This window comes from Lithobates pipiens, unplaced genomic scaffold, assembly GCF_037356315.1.
Source record: "Lithobates pipiens isolate NorthernLeopardFrog02 unplaced genomic scaffold, aLitPip1_a1.2 Scaffold_24, whole genome shotgun sequence".
Lineage (NCBI taxonomy): Eukaryota > Metazoa > Chordata > Amphibia > Anura > Ranidae > Lithobates > Lithobates pipiens.
The window spans coordinates 14,305,499-14,321,946 of NW_027507786.1; the positions used below are offsets into that span (position 1 = coordinate 14,305,499).

The 16,448-nt window shown below is 43.4% G+C and overlaps 1 protein-coding gene across 1 annotated transcript in view; it reads left to right on the plus strand.

Annotated features, from left to right (window-relative positions):
* Window positions 1–16,448, plus strand: part of ANO5 (anoctamin 5) — a 137,627-nt gene that overhangs the window by 112,703 nt on the left and 8,476 nt on the right. Inside the window, 4 exon segments of the mRNA XM_077453611.1 lie at window positions 3,436–3,658; window positions 10,291–10,460; window positions 10,613–10,710; window positions 11,509–11,639. Of these exon segments, the coding sequence (XP_077309737.1) occupies window positions 3,436–3,658; window positions 10,291–10,460; window positions 10,613–10,710; window positions 11,509–11,639 (622 nt within the window).

Here is a 16,448-nt window from a genome sequence, read left to right on the forward strand (position 1 = left end):
CACTGCCCTACTGACACCGTCCTCTGCCCTACTGACACCGTCCTCTGCCCTACTGACACCGTCCTCTGCCCTACTGACACCGTCCACTGCCCTACTGACACCGTCCACTGCCCTACTGGCACATATATACACACACATGCGTGTGTTAGAGCTTTGGGGTGCATACCCTAATGCAATAGGCTGCACACACCTATTGTTCTCAGGAAAAAATGAATACCTATAAATTATTATAAAAAGAACTCAGAAAATGTCAAATTTAAAAACAAATAATATTTTCTTTCAGCCAACACATTTCAGGGGGTTATGGAAGTCCCCCTTCTTCACGACAATAAATATGTAAAACCATCAAATGAAATATTATAAAAGTTCTCAGGCAAAAATATGTATACATTATTAAAAAAACACATAAAATGTAGCAAATTAAAAACAAATTATTATTTGTCTATTAAAATAGATCCAGAAGATATAGAATTTATCCATATACATCCCAGTAAGGATTATATGAAATAACAGTAATTTAAAAACTCAAATATAATCAGAGCACCAGTTATAATGATGGAATTTAATTTTTGATGGCTCTTCAGACAGGGGCGGATCCAGAGTCTAATCTCGGGAGGGGCACTGCTATAAAATATGTTTTTTTGGGGGCAATTTATATGGGAAATGGCTGGTATTTGCGCTTCAATCATTACGGCACCATGGTTGTTATGGTGTCAGGATGATTGAAGCGCATTATTTCTATTAATACATTGTAATATAAAATTAAATGGTTCAACTCACCATAATGCAGAATCAGTGGGAGCCCTGAGGATGTCACTTGCCATGTCGCCTGCCACCAAATGTGGATTGTCACTTGCCACGTCACCTGCCACACATTGCGGATTGTCACTTGCCACGTAGCCTGCCACACATTGCGGATTGTCACTTGCCACGTCACCTGCCACACATTGCGGATTGTCACTTGCCACGTTGCCTGCCACACATTGCGGATTGCCACTTGCCACGTCACCTGCCACACATTGCGGATTGTCACTTGCCACGTCACCTGCCACACATTGCGGATTGTCACTTGCCACGTTGCCTGCCACACATTGCGGATTGCCACTTGCCACGTAGCCTGCCACACATTGCGGATTGCCACTTGCCACGTCACCTGCCACACATTGCGGATTGTCACTTGCCACGTTGCCTGCCACACATTGCGGATTGCCACTTGCCACGTCACCTGCCACACATTGCGGATTGTCACTTGCCACGTTGCCTGCCACAGATTGCGGATTGCCACTTGCCACGTCACCTGCCACACATTGCGGATTGCCACTTGCCACGTCACCTGCCACACATTGCGGATTGCCACTTGCCACGTCACCTGCCACACATTGCGGATTGTCACTTGCCACGTTGCCTGCCACACATTGCGGATTGTCACTTGCCACGTCGCCTGCCACCAGATGCGGATTGCCACGTAGCCTGCCACACATTGCGGATTGTCACTTGCCACGTTGCCTGCCACACATTGCGGATTGCCACTTGCCACGTAGCCTGCCACACATTGCGGATTGCCACTTGCCACGTCACCTGCCACACATTGCGGATTGTCACTTGCCATGTTGCCTGCCACACATTGCGGATTGTTACTTGCCACGTAGCCTGCCACACATTACGGATTGTCACTTGCCACGTCACCTGCCACACATTGTGGATTGCCACTTGCCACGTAGTCTGCCACACATTGCGGATTGCCACTTGCCACGTAGCCTGCCACACATTGTGGATTGCCACATAGTCTGCCACACATTGCGGATTGCCACTTGCCATGTAGCCTGCCACACATTGCGGATAGCCACTTGCCACGTCATCTGCCACACATTGCGGATTGTCACTTGCCACGTCACCTGCCACACATTGTGGATTGCCACTTGCCACGTAGTCTGCCACACATTGCGGATTGCCACTTGCCACGTAGTCTGCCACACATTGCGGATTGCCACTTGCCACGTAGCCTGCCACACATTGTGGATTGCCACTTGCCACGTTGCCTGCCACACATTGTGGATTGCCACTTGCCACGTAGTCTGCCACACATTGCGGATTGTCACCTACTGTATCACTTTTCTGCAATCTCTCTGCTGCACACAGCTTCCTACACAGTGAGGGCGGAACTGGAGGGATGCAGGGCAGTGAGAGATGATGTCATCTCCCTGCTCCCCTGCCTGCTGGCTTCCTGATTGGCCAGCAGCTCTCCTAAGCCGCCCAGCTGCCCCCCCCCCTCACCGTCCACTCAGCGCGGGTACCCGCGGAACCGGCCGCGATTGGACCCGCGGAACCGGCCCGCTGGTACCCGCGGAACCGGCCGCGATTGGACCCGCGGAACCAGCCTGCCGGTATTCTCGGGGGGGGCAATTGGCCCGTTGCCCCCCCCTGGATCCGCCCCTGTCTTCAGAGGGGTGGGCAGTATAGCCTCAGGTATGAACGAGCCCCTTACATTACCTTTCCTTAGAGAAACCCTAAGGCCCCTTTCACACTGGGGTATTTTTCAGGCGCTACAGCGCTAAAAATAGCACCTGAAAAAATCCGGCCCCTTTCACTCCAGTGTGAAAGCCGGAGGGCTTTCACACTGGAGCGGTGCGCTAGCAGGACGGTGAAAAAAGTCCTGCTAGCCGCATCTTTGGAGCGGTTTATATACCGCTCATTGAAATCCCATTGAAATGAATGGGGCAGTGCGGCTATACCGCCGGCAAAGTAACCCTTTTTTTGGCCGCTAGCGGTGGTTAAAACCGCCCGCTAGCGGGCAAATACTGCCGCTAAAACGACGGTAAAGCAGCGCTAAAAATAGCGCCGCTTTACCGCCGACGCCGCTCCCGCCCCAGTGTGAAAGGGGCCTAAAGCAGAAGCTCTCATTCTTCACATGCTAATTGGCTGTCATGCTGAACCTTGGACTTCGGTCCGTTGAGTCTCTGAGCCCCCAACAAGTACACCGATAAAGACTTCTGACTTTTTTTTTGAATCTGTAGAAATGTTCCAGATTTGTGACCTAGAGATGGAAAAATGGGGTCATAGGGGTTCAGCAAGGCCGGGCAACTAGCATTTTCAGGTCAGCAAGGGCAGCCTTTGAATTTCCTTAGGGAAAAGGTTCACTTTAAAAGTGTAGAAAGGGCAACAGGTTCACTTTAAAAAAAGTTCTGGGACAAAATGATCATTTCTTGGCAATGCTGGTACTCCCATCCATTAGAGTAGATGGGCCAAACTCAAGTGCTGGAAAATGTTTTCTGGTGCTTAAAATTGTCAGGCAGTTCACATCATCCAATCCTGTTCCACCCGGAATGGAAAGGAGAAATTTAATTTCTGGGCGTGTCTTTCGTTTTATCTCTTCGCTTTTTATGTCATCAGTTTTATGCCATCGCAGACACTAACCTCGTACCGTGTGCCCTGCAGATCCTACTGATCATAGCCAGCATGATCGCCATTATAGTATATCGACTGGCGGTGTACGCGGCATTCGCCAGCGTCATGGAAAACAACGACACGCTGCAGCCAATCAGCCGATTGCTCACCCCTCAGCTGGCGACCTCAGTGACCGCGTCCTGCCTGAACTTTATCATCATCATGATCCTGAACTTCCTTTACGAACGAGTGGCCATATGGATTACCGACATGGGTAAGTGTTCCGTTTTTTTCCAGCACCACTTTACGCATTGGCATACCTGCATTAGACTTTGGTCTATCCAGCCAGTATTACGGTCACTTGCTGAATAACCCCCCTCCACAAGCAGCTTAATGCTTCAGAGCCAAGTTCACACTCAAACTCGGCGCAGGAACGCGTTGCCCTTGCAAAGCGTATGTGGGTGCCATTGATTGTTATGGGCACCCTAAATACATCTTGACAATGCAGCCCATTTACGGCCACCGAACCGCATTTCACCACAGTATCATGCGGTTTGCAGCGGCGTTATTTGCAAAAGTAGTGCTTGCACTACTTTTTGCTCATTCCCTTGCATTTGCCAGCTCATTCAACAGGCTCTTAAACTCGGAATGCACGCGAAGCGGCCCTCAATAAGAGGTGGCAGCTTAATCCAACATAGTTTTGTTTCTTAAAATGCAGTGCATGGAGTATTCACTGGTCATCTGAAGTGAATAATCATCTAAGTCTTGTGCCCATTATGATGGTCAGTAACTTATTAAAGGAAACATGAAAAGGAAGGAATATGTATATCGAAAAATTAAACCAACTAGTTCCAACATACAGGTAAACTGGATTGTACCACTCAGAAATACAGTAATAACAAGTTGTAGTTACACTGAATTGCCACTAGATGTCACTATCAAGACATTAAAACATACTTTATTCCAGGGGCGTTGGTAGGTCTACAAAAGATCTGGGGCTGGAGCCCATAGCAGTGTAGTAAAGAAAGTCATAAGCTTTTGTGGGCATACACATGTATATACAGTGATATGTGTGTGTGTGTGTGTGTGTATATATTATATATATATATATATATATATATATATATATATATATATATATATATATATATATATATATATATATATCCCCAGAGAGCCCCCCCCCTTACATCAGGTTCCCCAGAGAGACCCCCCTTACATCAAGGTCCCCAGAGAGCCTCCTCACTTACATCAGGGTTCCTAGAGAGCCTCCTTTTACATTAGAGTCCCCGGAGAGCCGCCCCCTTAATATCAGGGTCTCCAGAGAGCCTCCCCTTTAATCAGGGTCTCCAGAGAGCCTCCCCCTTTCATCATGGTCCCCAAGGAGCCTCCCCTCCCCTTGGGGACCCATGCAGAGTCTCTGGGCTATGGGCCCCAGATTCGGAGCTATAGCCCAAAAGCCACCCCCTAGTGACGCCACTGCTTTATTCAGCGGTCCCCAACCTTTTTGATGCCAGGGACCAGTTACATGGCAGAAAATTTTTCCAGGGACCATGGAGGGCGAAGTGGGAGAGGGGGTTTCTGCAGGGGGGTTGGTGGTGTTGATGGGGGTGGGTGATATGGTTACCACTCACTGGTAGGGTTTTAATAGGAATTTACTTTCTTATGAAAACCCTATTAGTGAGTGGATCACTGCACAGAGCTCCACCTCCGATCATCCATTCATCTCTCCTTGCTTTACACCTGGTAGAAGGGTTTTTTTTTTTTTTCCAAGACCTGTATTTGTTTGTTGGGTCCTTAGGGGCATTAGAAGGAGGAGAGTATACGCCACTGATTGGGAACGGAGCTTCACTCGCTCGCCTGCCGTTCACGGGGCTCCCATCACAGACCAGACAAGAAGTGGAGCCCAGATGGCAATGCTAGGTGGCTGCAAATACAGATCAAGCCTTGTTCGTTTGCTGCCAACCCCATGCCACGTGGCCCGGCCTCCCAACAGATCAAGGGCTGGTGCTGGTCCATGGCTTGGGGGTTGGGGACCCATGCTGTACATAACGAAATCCAATGCAATAGAGATGGATACAATAAGTGTTCCAGAACAATAAGAGAACTGAAATCAAAAACTCAGCAGAGATACGAGACCAAACATGGCCAATAAATTAGGAAATTTTATGAAAATCCTATAGATGCCCTTTATACTGCCTGTATAAATACCAGAAGTCTGCTCACATATTTTCTGCTAAGCCTAATTACTAGACATGTGTACTGACAAAAAATGTGTTTGTGTTCCTTTTTTTGATTTTTTTTTTTTTCCCGAATTTTTGAATTTCAGATTTTTTTTGAATTTGCGTTTTTTGAATTTGTGATTTTTTAGAATTTACGATTTTTTTGAATTTCCCATTTTTTGAATTTCTTTTTTTTTTTATTTTATTCCAAATTTTTGGAATTCTAAAATTCTGAAATTCAAAATGCTGGAAAAAAAAAGAAAATCAGTAAAATTCAAAATAATAACTAACTAATAATAACTAACTATTAAATTATAGGTATTGGAATTTCCTTTTAAATGTGGCTGTTTGTGAACATAACGAATATGAATTTATCTGAAGTTACGAATTATGCGAAATAACGAATGCCGCAGCTAGACAAATGGAATGGAACAAATTAATAATAAATAATAATAAAAAAAGGGTTTTATTAATGTTATTTATTATTATTAGATTGTTGCATTCCATTAGTTTAGATACGGCATTGGTTATTTCAGATAATTCGTTCAAATATGTTCACTAACAGCCAAATTTGAAAGGAAATTTCAATAACCTATAATTTAATATTTATTAATAGTTTTTAGATTTTAGGTTTTTTGAATTTTCAGATTTTCATTCTTTTGAATCTTCAGATTGTCATTCTTATTTTTGGATTTTTGAATTTCCAAATTTTTGAATTTCCTATTTTCGAATTTACGAAATTTTGAATTTCAACATTTTTGAATTTCTGAAATATCGAATTTCTGAAATATCGAATTTCCGAAATTCTGAATTTTCAAAATTCCGAAATTAACGAATTTGTCAAAATTCATTGAACGAATTTGGAACTAAACTAATTGCACATGTCTACTAATTAATAAGCTAACTTTATACAATATATGCAAAATGGGGAATACACATCAACAAGGTAACAGGAGCAGATGGCAAGGGGAAACCAGGGCTGGGATCAGAAATGAGCAGAGCAGATATGAGGCAGCAGGGTACAGAATGCCGGGCAGGAAGCAAGATTAGGGTCAGGATCAGAATAAATCAGAAAGAAAGATATACCTGTGCTCAGATCCCAATAGCTTCTACATGCATATAATCTATCAGGCGCTAAAGGGGTGTGACCACATATTAACACTACAAATACTGGAAAGGGTATATAGCAGTGTGCAGAGGGTTCATCCAGTATTTTTAGGATCAGAATAAATGGCACACAATATCTGGCAGGAGAGCAAAACACTGGAGTGAGAGGCACTAGTAATGGAGGACCTAACTACCCTCCCAGCAGCCAGCATCAGGTGGGAACTGATTCCTGGGATCTGCTGGGAGACACCCGCTGGTGGACACCGGAATGACAATCTTGCATTTTGGGAAGCACAGTGCCACCAGCAGGTGATCCAGGCCCTGACTGGGAGTGTCTTATCTGTTAGCCAATTACTTCCTACTGCTGTCATTCTAAAGGCCCGTACACACGGTTGGACTTTTTGACAACAAACATGCAAATTAGCTGTTTTGGAGCAACATCCGACTGTGTGTACACTCCATTGGACAAACTTCTTCTGTTTTCATTGGACTTTTGTTGGCTGTGCGAACGGACAAACTTTCTGGCAACAAAAGTCCGATGGAGCAAAGTCCGACCGTGTGTACGCAAAAGCATCGGACTTTTGTACAAGGTACAAACACGCCATGCTCAGAACCAATGCAAAAGATCAGACTACAATACAGAAGTTGACCAAAGGTGGCACTGGAGTCATTGAACGTCGTCTTTTGAAGTGGCGCTAGTACGTTGTGACGTCATTACGTTCGTGTTTGTTGTCAAAAAGTCCGACCGTGTGTATGCAATACAAACTTGTGGACCACGCCCTTTGTAAAAAAAAGTCCATGGAAAAGCTTGTACAAAGTCCGACCGTGTGTATGAGGCTTAACTTGTTTCAGGCCCTGGTTGCTGGAGAGGTAGCTGCTTAGATGGCCTTCATTGAAGGTGGAGCGGCACAGGTTGGATCTTTGCCAGTGTGTTGTTGCTCATACATAGCCCAGTCAGGAAGAATCTGCATTAGTAAAGAGCATTGTGACCCCTCTGGCAGCACAGGGTGAGAAAAGGGAGACGGGGGAAGGGGGTGATTTACAATCATGGCAAGAGAATTTGCAAATATTAGGACAGGTAAAAAAGAAAATCGCATTTATGAATCTCGGTGTATGAGGCGGTAGTAGCAAATATTGGGTCATAATTGATAATAGTGGTCGCAGGAAATGGGCGGAGCCGGCGGCCAGTCATTTCCGGTGCTGTAAAAAGCAGGCAGAGGACCGGTGTGATATATTCCAACTTCTAGGACAGTGATGGCGAACCTTGGCACCCCAGATATTTTGGAACTAAATTTCCCATGATGCTCTTGCACCCTGCAGTGTAGTTGAGCATCATGGGAAATGTAGTTCCAAAACATCTGGGGTGCCAAGGTTCGCCATCACTGTTCTAGGACTAAGTAATGCCGTTTGAGTCCCAGACAATATAGAGACCTCTGAGAGCTGACCAGAGCTGACCTCCATCTACAGACAAGTGAAGACATCCACAGCAGACTCGTGTGAAGGGTAAATAACGACGTGCTACATTTTATCTCTGGTTGAGAAGTACCGGTAGTCACACGCCGGTGATGGAATCCGCGTCTGTTCTCTGACGGAACTCTCAGGATTGCACAAAATACAAGGTGTCCCAAAATCCGCCAAACATTGTGGAAAAATTTGAAAATTGTAGCTAAATGTACATTTATTGTAAATATTTTGTAACATTTTGTAATTTAATATTTTGTAAAGTTTTAATAGTAATTAAAAAATTGTATGTATGGAGACTTTTGGGACACCCTGTGTAAGGTCCGAACTAGAACCAAACATTCCTTTCATTTGTTTTAAGTGTGGGAGCACATACGCGGTCAGCAGTGGCTCATTTTGTACTTTTTGCACACACTTTTTGTTTATATTACAGTATCTGACAAAAGTAAGTACACCCCTCACATTTTTGTAAATCTTTTCTTCTATCTTTTCATGTGACAACACTGAAGAAATGACACTTGTCTACAATGTAAAGTAGTGAGTGTACAGCTTGTATAACAGTGTAAATTTGCCGTCCCCTCAAAATAACTCAACACACAGCCATTAATGTCTAATCCACTGGCAACAAAAGTGAGTACACCCCTAAGCGAAAATGTTCAGATTGGGTCCAATTAGCCATTTTCCCTCCCCGGTGTCATGTGACTCATTCATGTTACAAGGTCTGAGGTGTGAATGGGGATCAGGTGTGTTACATTTTGTTGTTATCGCTCTCACTCTCTCATACTGGTCACTGGAAGTTCAACATGGCACCTCATGGCAAAGAACTCTCTGAGGATCTGAAAAAAAAAAAAAATTGTTGCTCTATATAAAGATGGCCTAGGCCAGTGATGGCGAACCTTGGCACCCCAGATGTTTTGGAACTACATTTCCCATGATGCTCATGCACTCTGCAGTGTAGTCGAGCATCATGGGAAATGTAGTTCCAAAACATCTGGGGTGCCAAGGTTCGCCATCACTGGCTTAGGCTATAAGAAAATTGCCAAGACCCTGAAACTGAGCTGCAGCACCTCAGGGTGCCTTTTTTGTAAGCCAATTAGAGCTTCAGACTCTAATCATGTGCTTCAAAAAATAAAATCCCATGGATTAGGGGGGTGGCACCCTGTATGGATTGTGTTGTGATTAAGTACCACCAAAAGAAAGCTCTTATTGTGTAAAAAAAAATTATATAAATTCAATGTGGTTACAGTGTTGCATGACAGCTCAATTACAAGTTAAAGTAGTGCAGTGTTGAATAGCAAAAAATGTCCTGGTCATGAAGGGGGAGAATTGTCCGGTGCTGAGTTCCGCCTGAAAAAATAATTAATTAAAAGTCAGCAGCTACAAATACTGCAGCTACTGACTTTGAAAAAAACGATACTTACCTGTCCAGGGAGCCTGTAATGTCCCCACCCGAAGCCGACTCCCAGAAGACAGCTCGCGGGGGGGGGGGACAGAGGAGGGGCCAGATATGCCGCTGCTCAACACGAATACTGCGGCGGTTTTTCACCGGAAGTGGGAGCAAATACCTGGATTAGACAGGTATCTGCTAACCTCTGAAAGGTGCCAAATGTGACACCGGAGGGGGGGGGGGGAGGAACCTGATCAGCGGAAGTTCCATCTCTGGGTGGAACTCCACTTTAAGAAAGCTTTTAGAGTCTTGGTAAATGTTTTCTGTAGCAGATGCTCTACATACGAATGTATAAGTTGAGACTGAACAATGCTCATGGGTTTTCGTAGACTTGTCTTCTCCTAGACCAGTGATTCTCAACCAGGGTTCCTCCAGAGGTTGCTAGGGATTCCTTCAGCATTGGGCAATTTCTGCCTCTCAGATAAGTTCCCACTCACACCATTGATCTTTTTAGCTATCTGTAATTCTTCCCAATGACCACAAGTTTAAGGACCATTCCTCTCACTGACCATCACGCTAATGTATCATGAGTTGCAGATCTCTAATTTTTAGCAAGGGTTCCTCGAGACCGGAGAACTATTTCAAGGGTTCCTCTGTGTTGAAAAGGTTGAGAAAGGTTGGCCTAGACCATTACCATCACCACCTAAAATGTCCTTCATTTCCCCACAGAAATCCCCAGGACGCATCTGGAATACGAGAACCGCCTCACCATGAAAATGTTCCTCTTCCAGTTCGTCAATTACTATTCTTCTTGTTTCTACGTGGCATTCTTCAAGGGCAAATTTGTGGGCTTCCCAGGAGGGTACACCTACATGTTCAACCAGTGGAGGAATGAGGAGGTGAGTCCTGTCCTCTTAGAGAATGTTCCTGTATGGGCCTTGTGTTGGTATCGGCTCTAGGTGAGCGACTTGAAAAATCTGTCCTACTCCCACACTACGATGATTAACACATCATCAGTATTGACTTCGTTTTTTATTTTTGACCCCTTCAGTGTGACCCGGCCGGTTGTCTTATAGAGCTCACCACACAGCTCACCATCGTCATGGCTGGAAAGCAGATCTGGGGGAACATCCAAGAAGCTTTTGTTCCGTGAGTAGAAATAAAAAAAATTTCATTGATTTTTAAAATATTTTAATAAACTTGCATCCTGTCTTCCTTTAAAAATCATATTATAAAGATTTGGAGACCCCCTAAGGCAGGGGGTAGGCAACCTCCGCCCTCCAGCCGTTTTGAAACTACAAGTCCCATGAGGCATTGCAAGACCCTGGCAATCACAGGCATGACTCCGAGAGGCAGAAGCATGATGGGATTTGTAGTTTCACCGCAGCCGGAGGGCCGAGGTTGCCTACTCCTGCCCTAGGGCGACACAACCTTTTTAAACATGGAGGGAACATTGAAATAACTTTCATGTTTCAGGGAACCCTGCTAATAATATATGTGCAGCTGAAATTTTGTAGACCAGTGGTTCTCAACCCTGTCCTCAAATACCCCCAGCAGGCTATGGTTGCAGGTTTTCCTTTATCTTGCACAGGTGCTTTGAGTCGATGACTTGGTATTTTAGACAGCTATTTAATGTAAGAGATATTCCGAAAACATGGCCTGTTGAGGGTACTTAAGGACAGGTTTGAGAACCACTGTTGTAGACCACCATTAACCAGAAAAAACTACTACACAGATAATGTAACTTTTCAATTATCTTCTGTTGGATGCACATTGTGAGACGCTCACAGAGGAAGCCATTTCAGTTCAGGAGAGGAGCCGGGACACCTGTGAAAGACTGAAGGGAAGGCTGGAAGTCTGAAACTAATTACCTTGTTTGTCAAAACCCCTTTATTTTATTTTTATTGTGCATCGTTGGTGGTCTGTGACCCTTTTCCTATGTTACAGGTGGATCTTGAACTGGTGGGGGCGCCGGAGAGCCAGGAACAGCCCAGAGAACCTGTACAGCCGCTGGGAGCAGGACTATGACATGCAGGTCTTCGGACACTTGGGACTTTTCTATGAGTACCTGGAAATGGGTGAGATAGATACTTGTCTACATTATGTGAAGCGGTTGGACCGCCCTTTTCCAAGTTTTTTTTATTTTTTTTTACGAGAGGCGAACGCTTGAAATGACTTTCTGATCTCCGAGAATCCCCTGTTAAAAATTACCGTATCTACAGTTCACGGTACATTGAGGTGATTGTCACTAGGAAGAATGCTGCTTATTGACATATGCGATTCGTTTCGTTATGAATCTAAATTCGGACAAAATTTTTGTCTGAATTTCGATTCATAAGATTTGAAGATTCAGATGTATCCGAATTTCTGAAAAACGATAGTAACGCATTTTAACGAAACAAATTTTTAGAACTTTTAGAATTAGAAAATTATTTCAAATTTGAATTGGAAAATTATTTTGAATTGGAAAATTGTTTCAAATTCGAATTTGGAAAATTATTTCAAATTCGAATTTGGAAAATTATTTCAAATTCGAATTTGGAAAATTATTTCAAATTCGAATTTGGAAAATTATTTCAAATTCGAATTTGGAAAATTATTTCAAATTCGAATTCAAATCGGAAACATATTGCAATAAATACAGTAAGGTATAAAAGTGAAATAAGATGCTGCTTAATAGAATAGAAAAGAATAGAAAAAAAAGATAGAAAATAAAGGCATATAACCTAATTGAATAGAAAAGGATAGAATAAACTAGAAAATAAAGGAATAAAATAGAATAGAAAATAATAAATTAGAATAGAAAATTATAAGAATAGAAAAGAATCGAGTAGAGCAAATATAGCGGTCTTCCAAAATTCTATTGACTTGAAAGTAAAGAACTTCAAGCTTTTCCATGGTGTACATCTGTAGCCCCTTATACTGGTGGTCATTTGATTCCTCAAAACCATCAGTTGTAACCAAGAGAAAATTGTATTGGTTGCAGGAGGGGGCTGAATCCAAGAGATTCATTTAATCTTGCAGTATGACGTGGGATATGAATGAAGGGGAATGATATAGAAGTCTAGGGGACAAATTTGAAACATAAGGATTTCTGAGGGAGGAGCCCCACACCAGTGGTAGAGAGTCCAAAATCAGTTCTTCTAATCCACCTGTTTATTTTATTGAAGACCACAAGTCAACACATTTCAGGTCTCCTTCATGAGGGCAACCAGAATCTCCGTAAGATGGAGAAATGAGTTGGAATGATTCCAGACTCCATGGAGTTTCATGATACAAAGATAGGCTTAAGAAGACTTTCTAAAACTTTTTAACATGGGGGGAACCCTTGAAATACCTTTCCAGTCCTAGGGAACCCCGGCTAATAATTATTATATGGACAGCTAATGGTACATTAGTGTGATGATCACCGAGAAGAACGATCCTTACATTTGTGGTCAGTGGGAAGACTCTTTTTCTTACAGATAGCTAACAAGACCATGGATGTCAGTGGTTACTTATCCAAGAGGCCATAATTGCTCCTTTGTGGAGAAACCCTAGAGTTCGGTGGAACCCTGGTTGAGAAAGGCTGGTCTATATGTTTGTGTAATAAGGCCGGCTGGGTTTTGCAGCCTCTCCTACCGTTGGTGTTTCCTTCGTTCTCGTCTAAATCTTTTGAACCTCCTTAAACTGAATCTCATCCTACAAAGCCAAGGGTAAAAGAGTGTTTTATCACCACATGCCTATTTCATTTACGCAATACCAAGACTCCCCCAATTTTCCAGTGGAAAGACAAATCGTGTGGAGGCTTTTTAGGTGGAAGATCTCTCAAAGAAATGTCATGACACAAACAAGTACTTAAAGTCAGTCCTTAACCCGAACCGAAAAAATGGCCTCCTTGAGTGATAGAGCTGAAATCCAATGAATGAAAGGGGCTGGGGGCTACCAAAAAGTGGCAGAGATTAGCAGGTTGGGTTTTGCAGCCTCTCCTGCAATTGACGTGGCCTTCATTCTCTTCTAAATGTTTTGAACTTCCAACTGTGACTCTTGTGCTACAAGGCCAAGGGTCTCCTGAGACAAAACTAGGATGATCGGTGTAGCACTGTGGACACATTCTTAGTCTCAACGTGTTTCGCTTAAAGGCTTCTTCAGGAGAGGGGAGTTTTAAAATAAAAGGCAAAACGACAAAGTAGGACATCTCATCAAGCCAATTAGACCAACATTGAACAGCAAGAGTGTTTTGCACCCAGCACCCATCTATTTGATGGAGTTTTTTGTGGTTTCCGGGGGTTATAAATGCCTAGAAGTATACCAGGACACAGCATATCTGTGGTAAATTTATTACCTATAATTGAGCACCAGTTTGACCGAGTGCTATCACTTATATGATCAGTGTGAACATTATTGTTGCCTTTGATTTTAGGAAGTTTTGTGTTGCTAATGTATAACACACTTGCTGTCCAGTGTTGGTCAGATTGGCTTGATGAGATGTCCTATTTTGTCTTTTTTGCCCTTTATGTTAGAACACCTCTCTCCTGAAGAAGCCTTTACGCGAAACGCATTTAGACTAAGAATACACCCACAGTGCACCACTGTAATCATCATAGATTTGTCCCAGGAGACCCTTGTCCTTGTAAGACTCACAATTGGAGGTTCAAAAGATTTGGAGGAGAACCAAGGCCACACCCAACCTGCTAATCTTCCTCTCTTTTGGCCAGCCCCCTCCCGTTTTATTCATTGGATTTTAGTTCTTCAAACCATGAAGGCCATTTTTTTGATTGAGGGCCAAGTGTGACTAAAGAATTTTTAGGTACTTGTTTGTGTCATGACATTTTATGAGAGAACTTCCAACTAAAAAGTCCCAACACTATTTGTCTTCCCTTTGAAATTGAGGGAACATTGTTATAGTGCAACTGCGAGTCTCCTTTAGTCGAGAATGGCAGCCAATATAGAGTAGTAATCTAAAAATGAAGCTGACAGTGGTGCTCTGTGCACAGATTCTTAGTCTCAACGTGTTTCGCTTAAATGCTTCTTCAGGAGAGGGTTGTTCTAAAATAAAAGGCAAAGTAAGAAATCTCATTGGTATTGTGTAAATGAAATATGGACCTGGTGGTAAAATACTCTTTGGCCTTGTAGCACGAGACTCACATTTGGAGGTTCAAAAGATTTAGAGAAGAACGAAGGCCACACCAATGGTAGGAAAGGCTGCAAAACCCAACCAGCCTTATTACGGATACATATAGACTTATCTTTGTATCACGGAAATCCATTGAGTCTTGCATCATTCCAATTCATTTTTCCAGTTTACAGAGATTCTTGTGACCCTGATGGAGACCCGTGTTGGTTTGTGGTTTTCAGTATTTTTCTAAGAATTTATTTTGGACTCTCTACCACTGGTGTGGGGCTCTTCACATCTTTTATTTTATTTTTTTCTAATTTGCCCCCTAGACTACGTTCGTATGCCAGGTCACACTGAAGTTTAAATAAAACCGCTTGGATTCAGCTCCTCCTACAACGTTCTCTCGATTCTTTTTTACAATTGGCCTTGTAGCGTGAGACTCACAGTTGGAGGCTCTAAAGGTTTCGAGGAGAACGAAGGCCACACCAGTGGTAGGAGAGACTTCAAAACCCAATCCGCTAAGCTCCACCTCTTTTGGTCAGCCCCCTGCCTCTTTCATTCATTGGATTTCAGTTCTTTCGATCATGGAGGCCATTTTTTTGGTTGGGGTTAAATGAGCCTAAAGGGTTAACGTTTTGTACTTGTCTATGTCATGATATTTCTTTGAGGGACCTAAAAAGTCCCAACACTATTTGTCTTCCCTTTGAAATTGAGGGAACATTGTTATTTTGTGCAACTGCGAGTCTCCTTTAGTCGAGAATGACAGCCAATATAGAGCAGTGATCTCAAAACGAAGCTGACAGTGGTGCTCTGTGTACAGATTCTTAGTCCCAACGTGTTTCGCTTAAATGCTTCTTCAGGAGAGGGGTGTTCTAAAATAAAAGGGCAAAGTAAGAAATCTCATTGGTATTGTGTAAATGAAATATGGACCTGGTGGTAAAATACTCTTTGGCCTTGTAGCACGAGACTCACAGTTGGAGGCTCAAAAGATTTAGAGGGGAACGAAGGCCACAACAATGGTAGGAAAGGCTGCAAAACTCAACCAGCCTTATTACGGATACATATAGACTTATCTTTGTATCACGGAACTCCATTGAGTCTGGTATCATTCCAATTCATTTCTCCAGCTTACAGAGATTCTTTTGACCCTGATGAAGGAGACCCGAAACGTGTTGGTTTGTGGTTTTCAGTATTTTTCTAAGAATGTATTTTGGACTCTCTACCACTGGTGTTGGGGCTCTTCACTCGGACATCTTTTGCTTTTCTTTTTTCTAGTTTGCCCCCTAGACTATGTTCATATGCCAGGTCACACTGAAGTTTAAATAAAACCGTTTGGATTCAGCTCCTCCTACAACGTTCTCTCGATTCTTTTTTACGATTGGCCTTGTAGCGTGAGACTCACAGTTGGAGGTTCAAAAGGTTTTCGAGGAGAACGAAGGCCACACCAGTGGTAGGAGAGACTTCAAAAACCAATCTGCTAAGCTCCACCTCTTTTTTTTGGTCAGCCCCCTGCCTCTTTCATTCATTGGATTTCAGTTCCTTCGATCATGGAGGCCATTTTTTTGGTCGGGGTTAAATGTGACTAAAGGGTTAACGTTTAGTACTTGTCTATGTCATGACATTTCTTTGAGGGACCTAAAACGTCCCAACACTATTTGTCTCTCCCTTGAAAATTGGGAGGGGGGACGTTGGTATTGTGTCTCCTTTAGCTTGGAATGGCAGCCGATGCAGAGGACCGATCCCCGTTTAAAAATGGTGGTGAAGGTCACTTCCTCTATAGAAGTCGGAG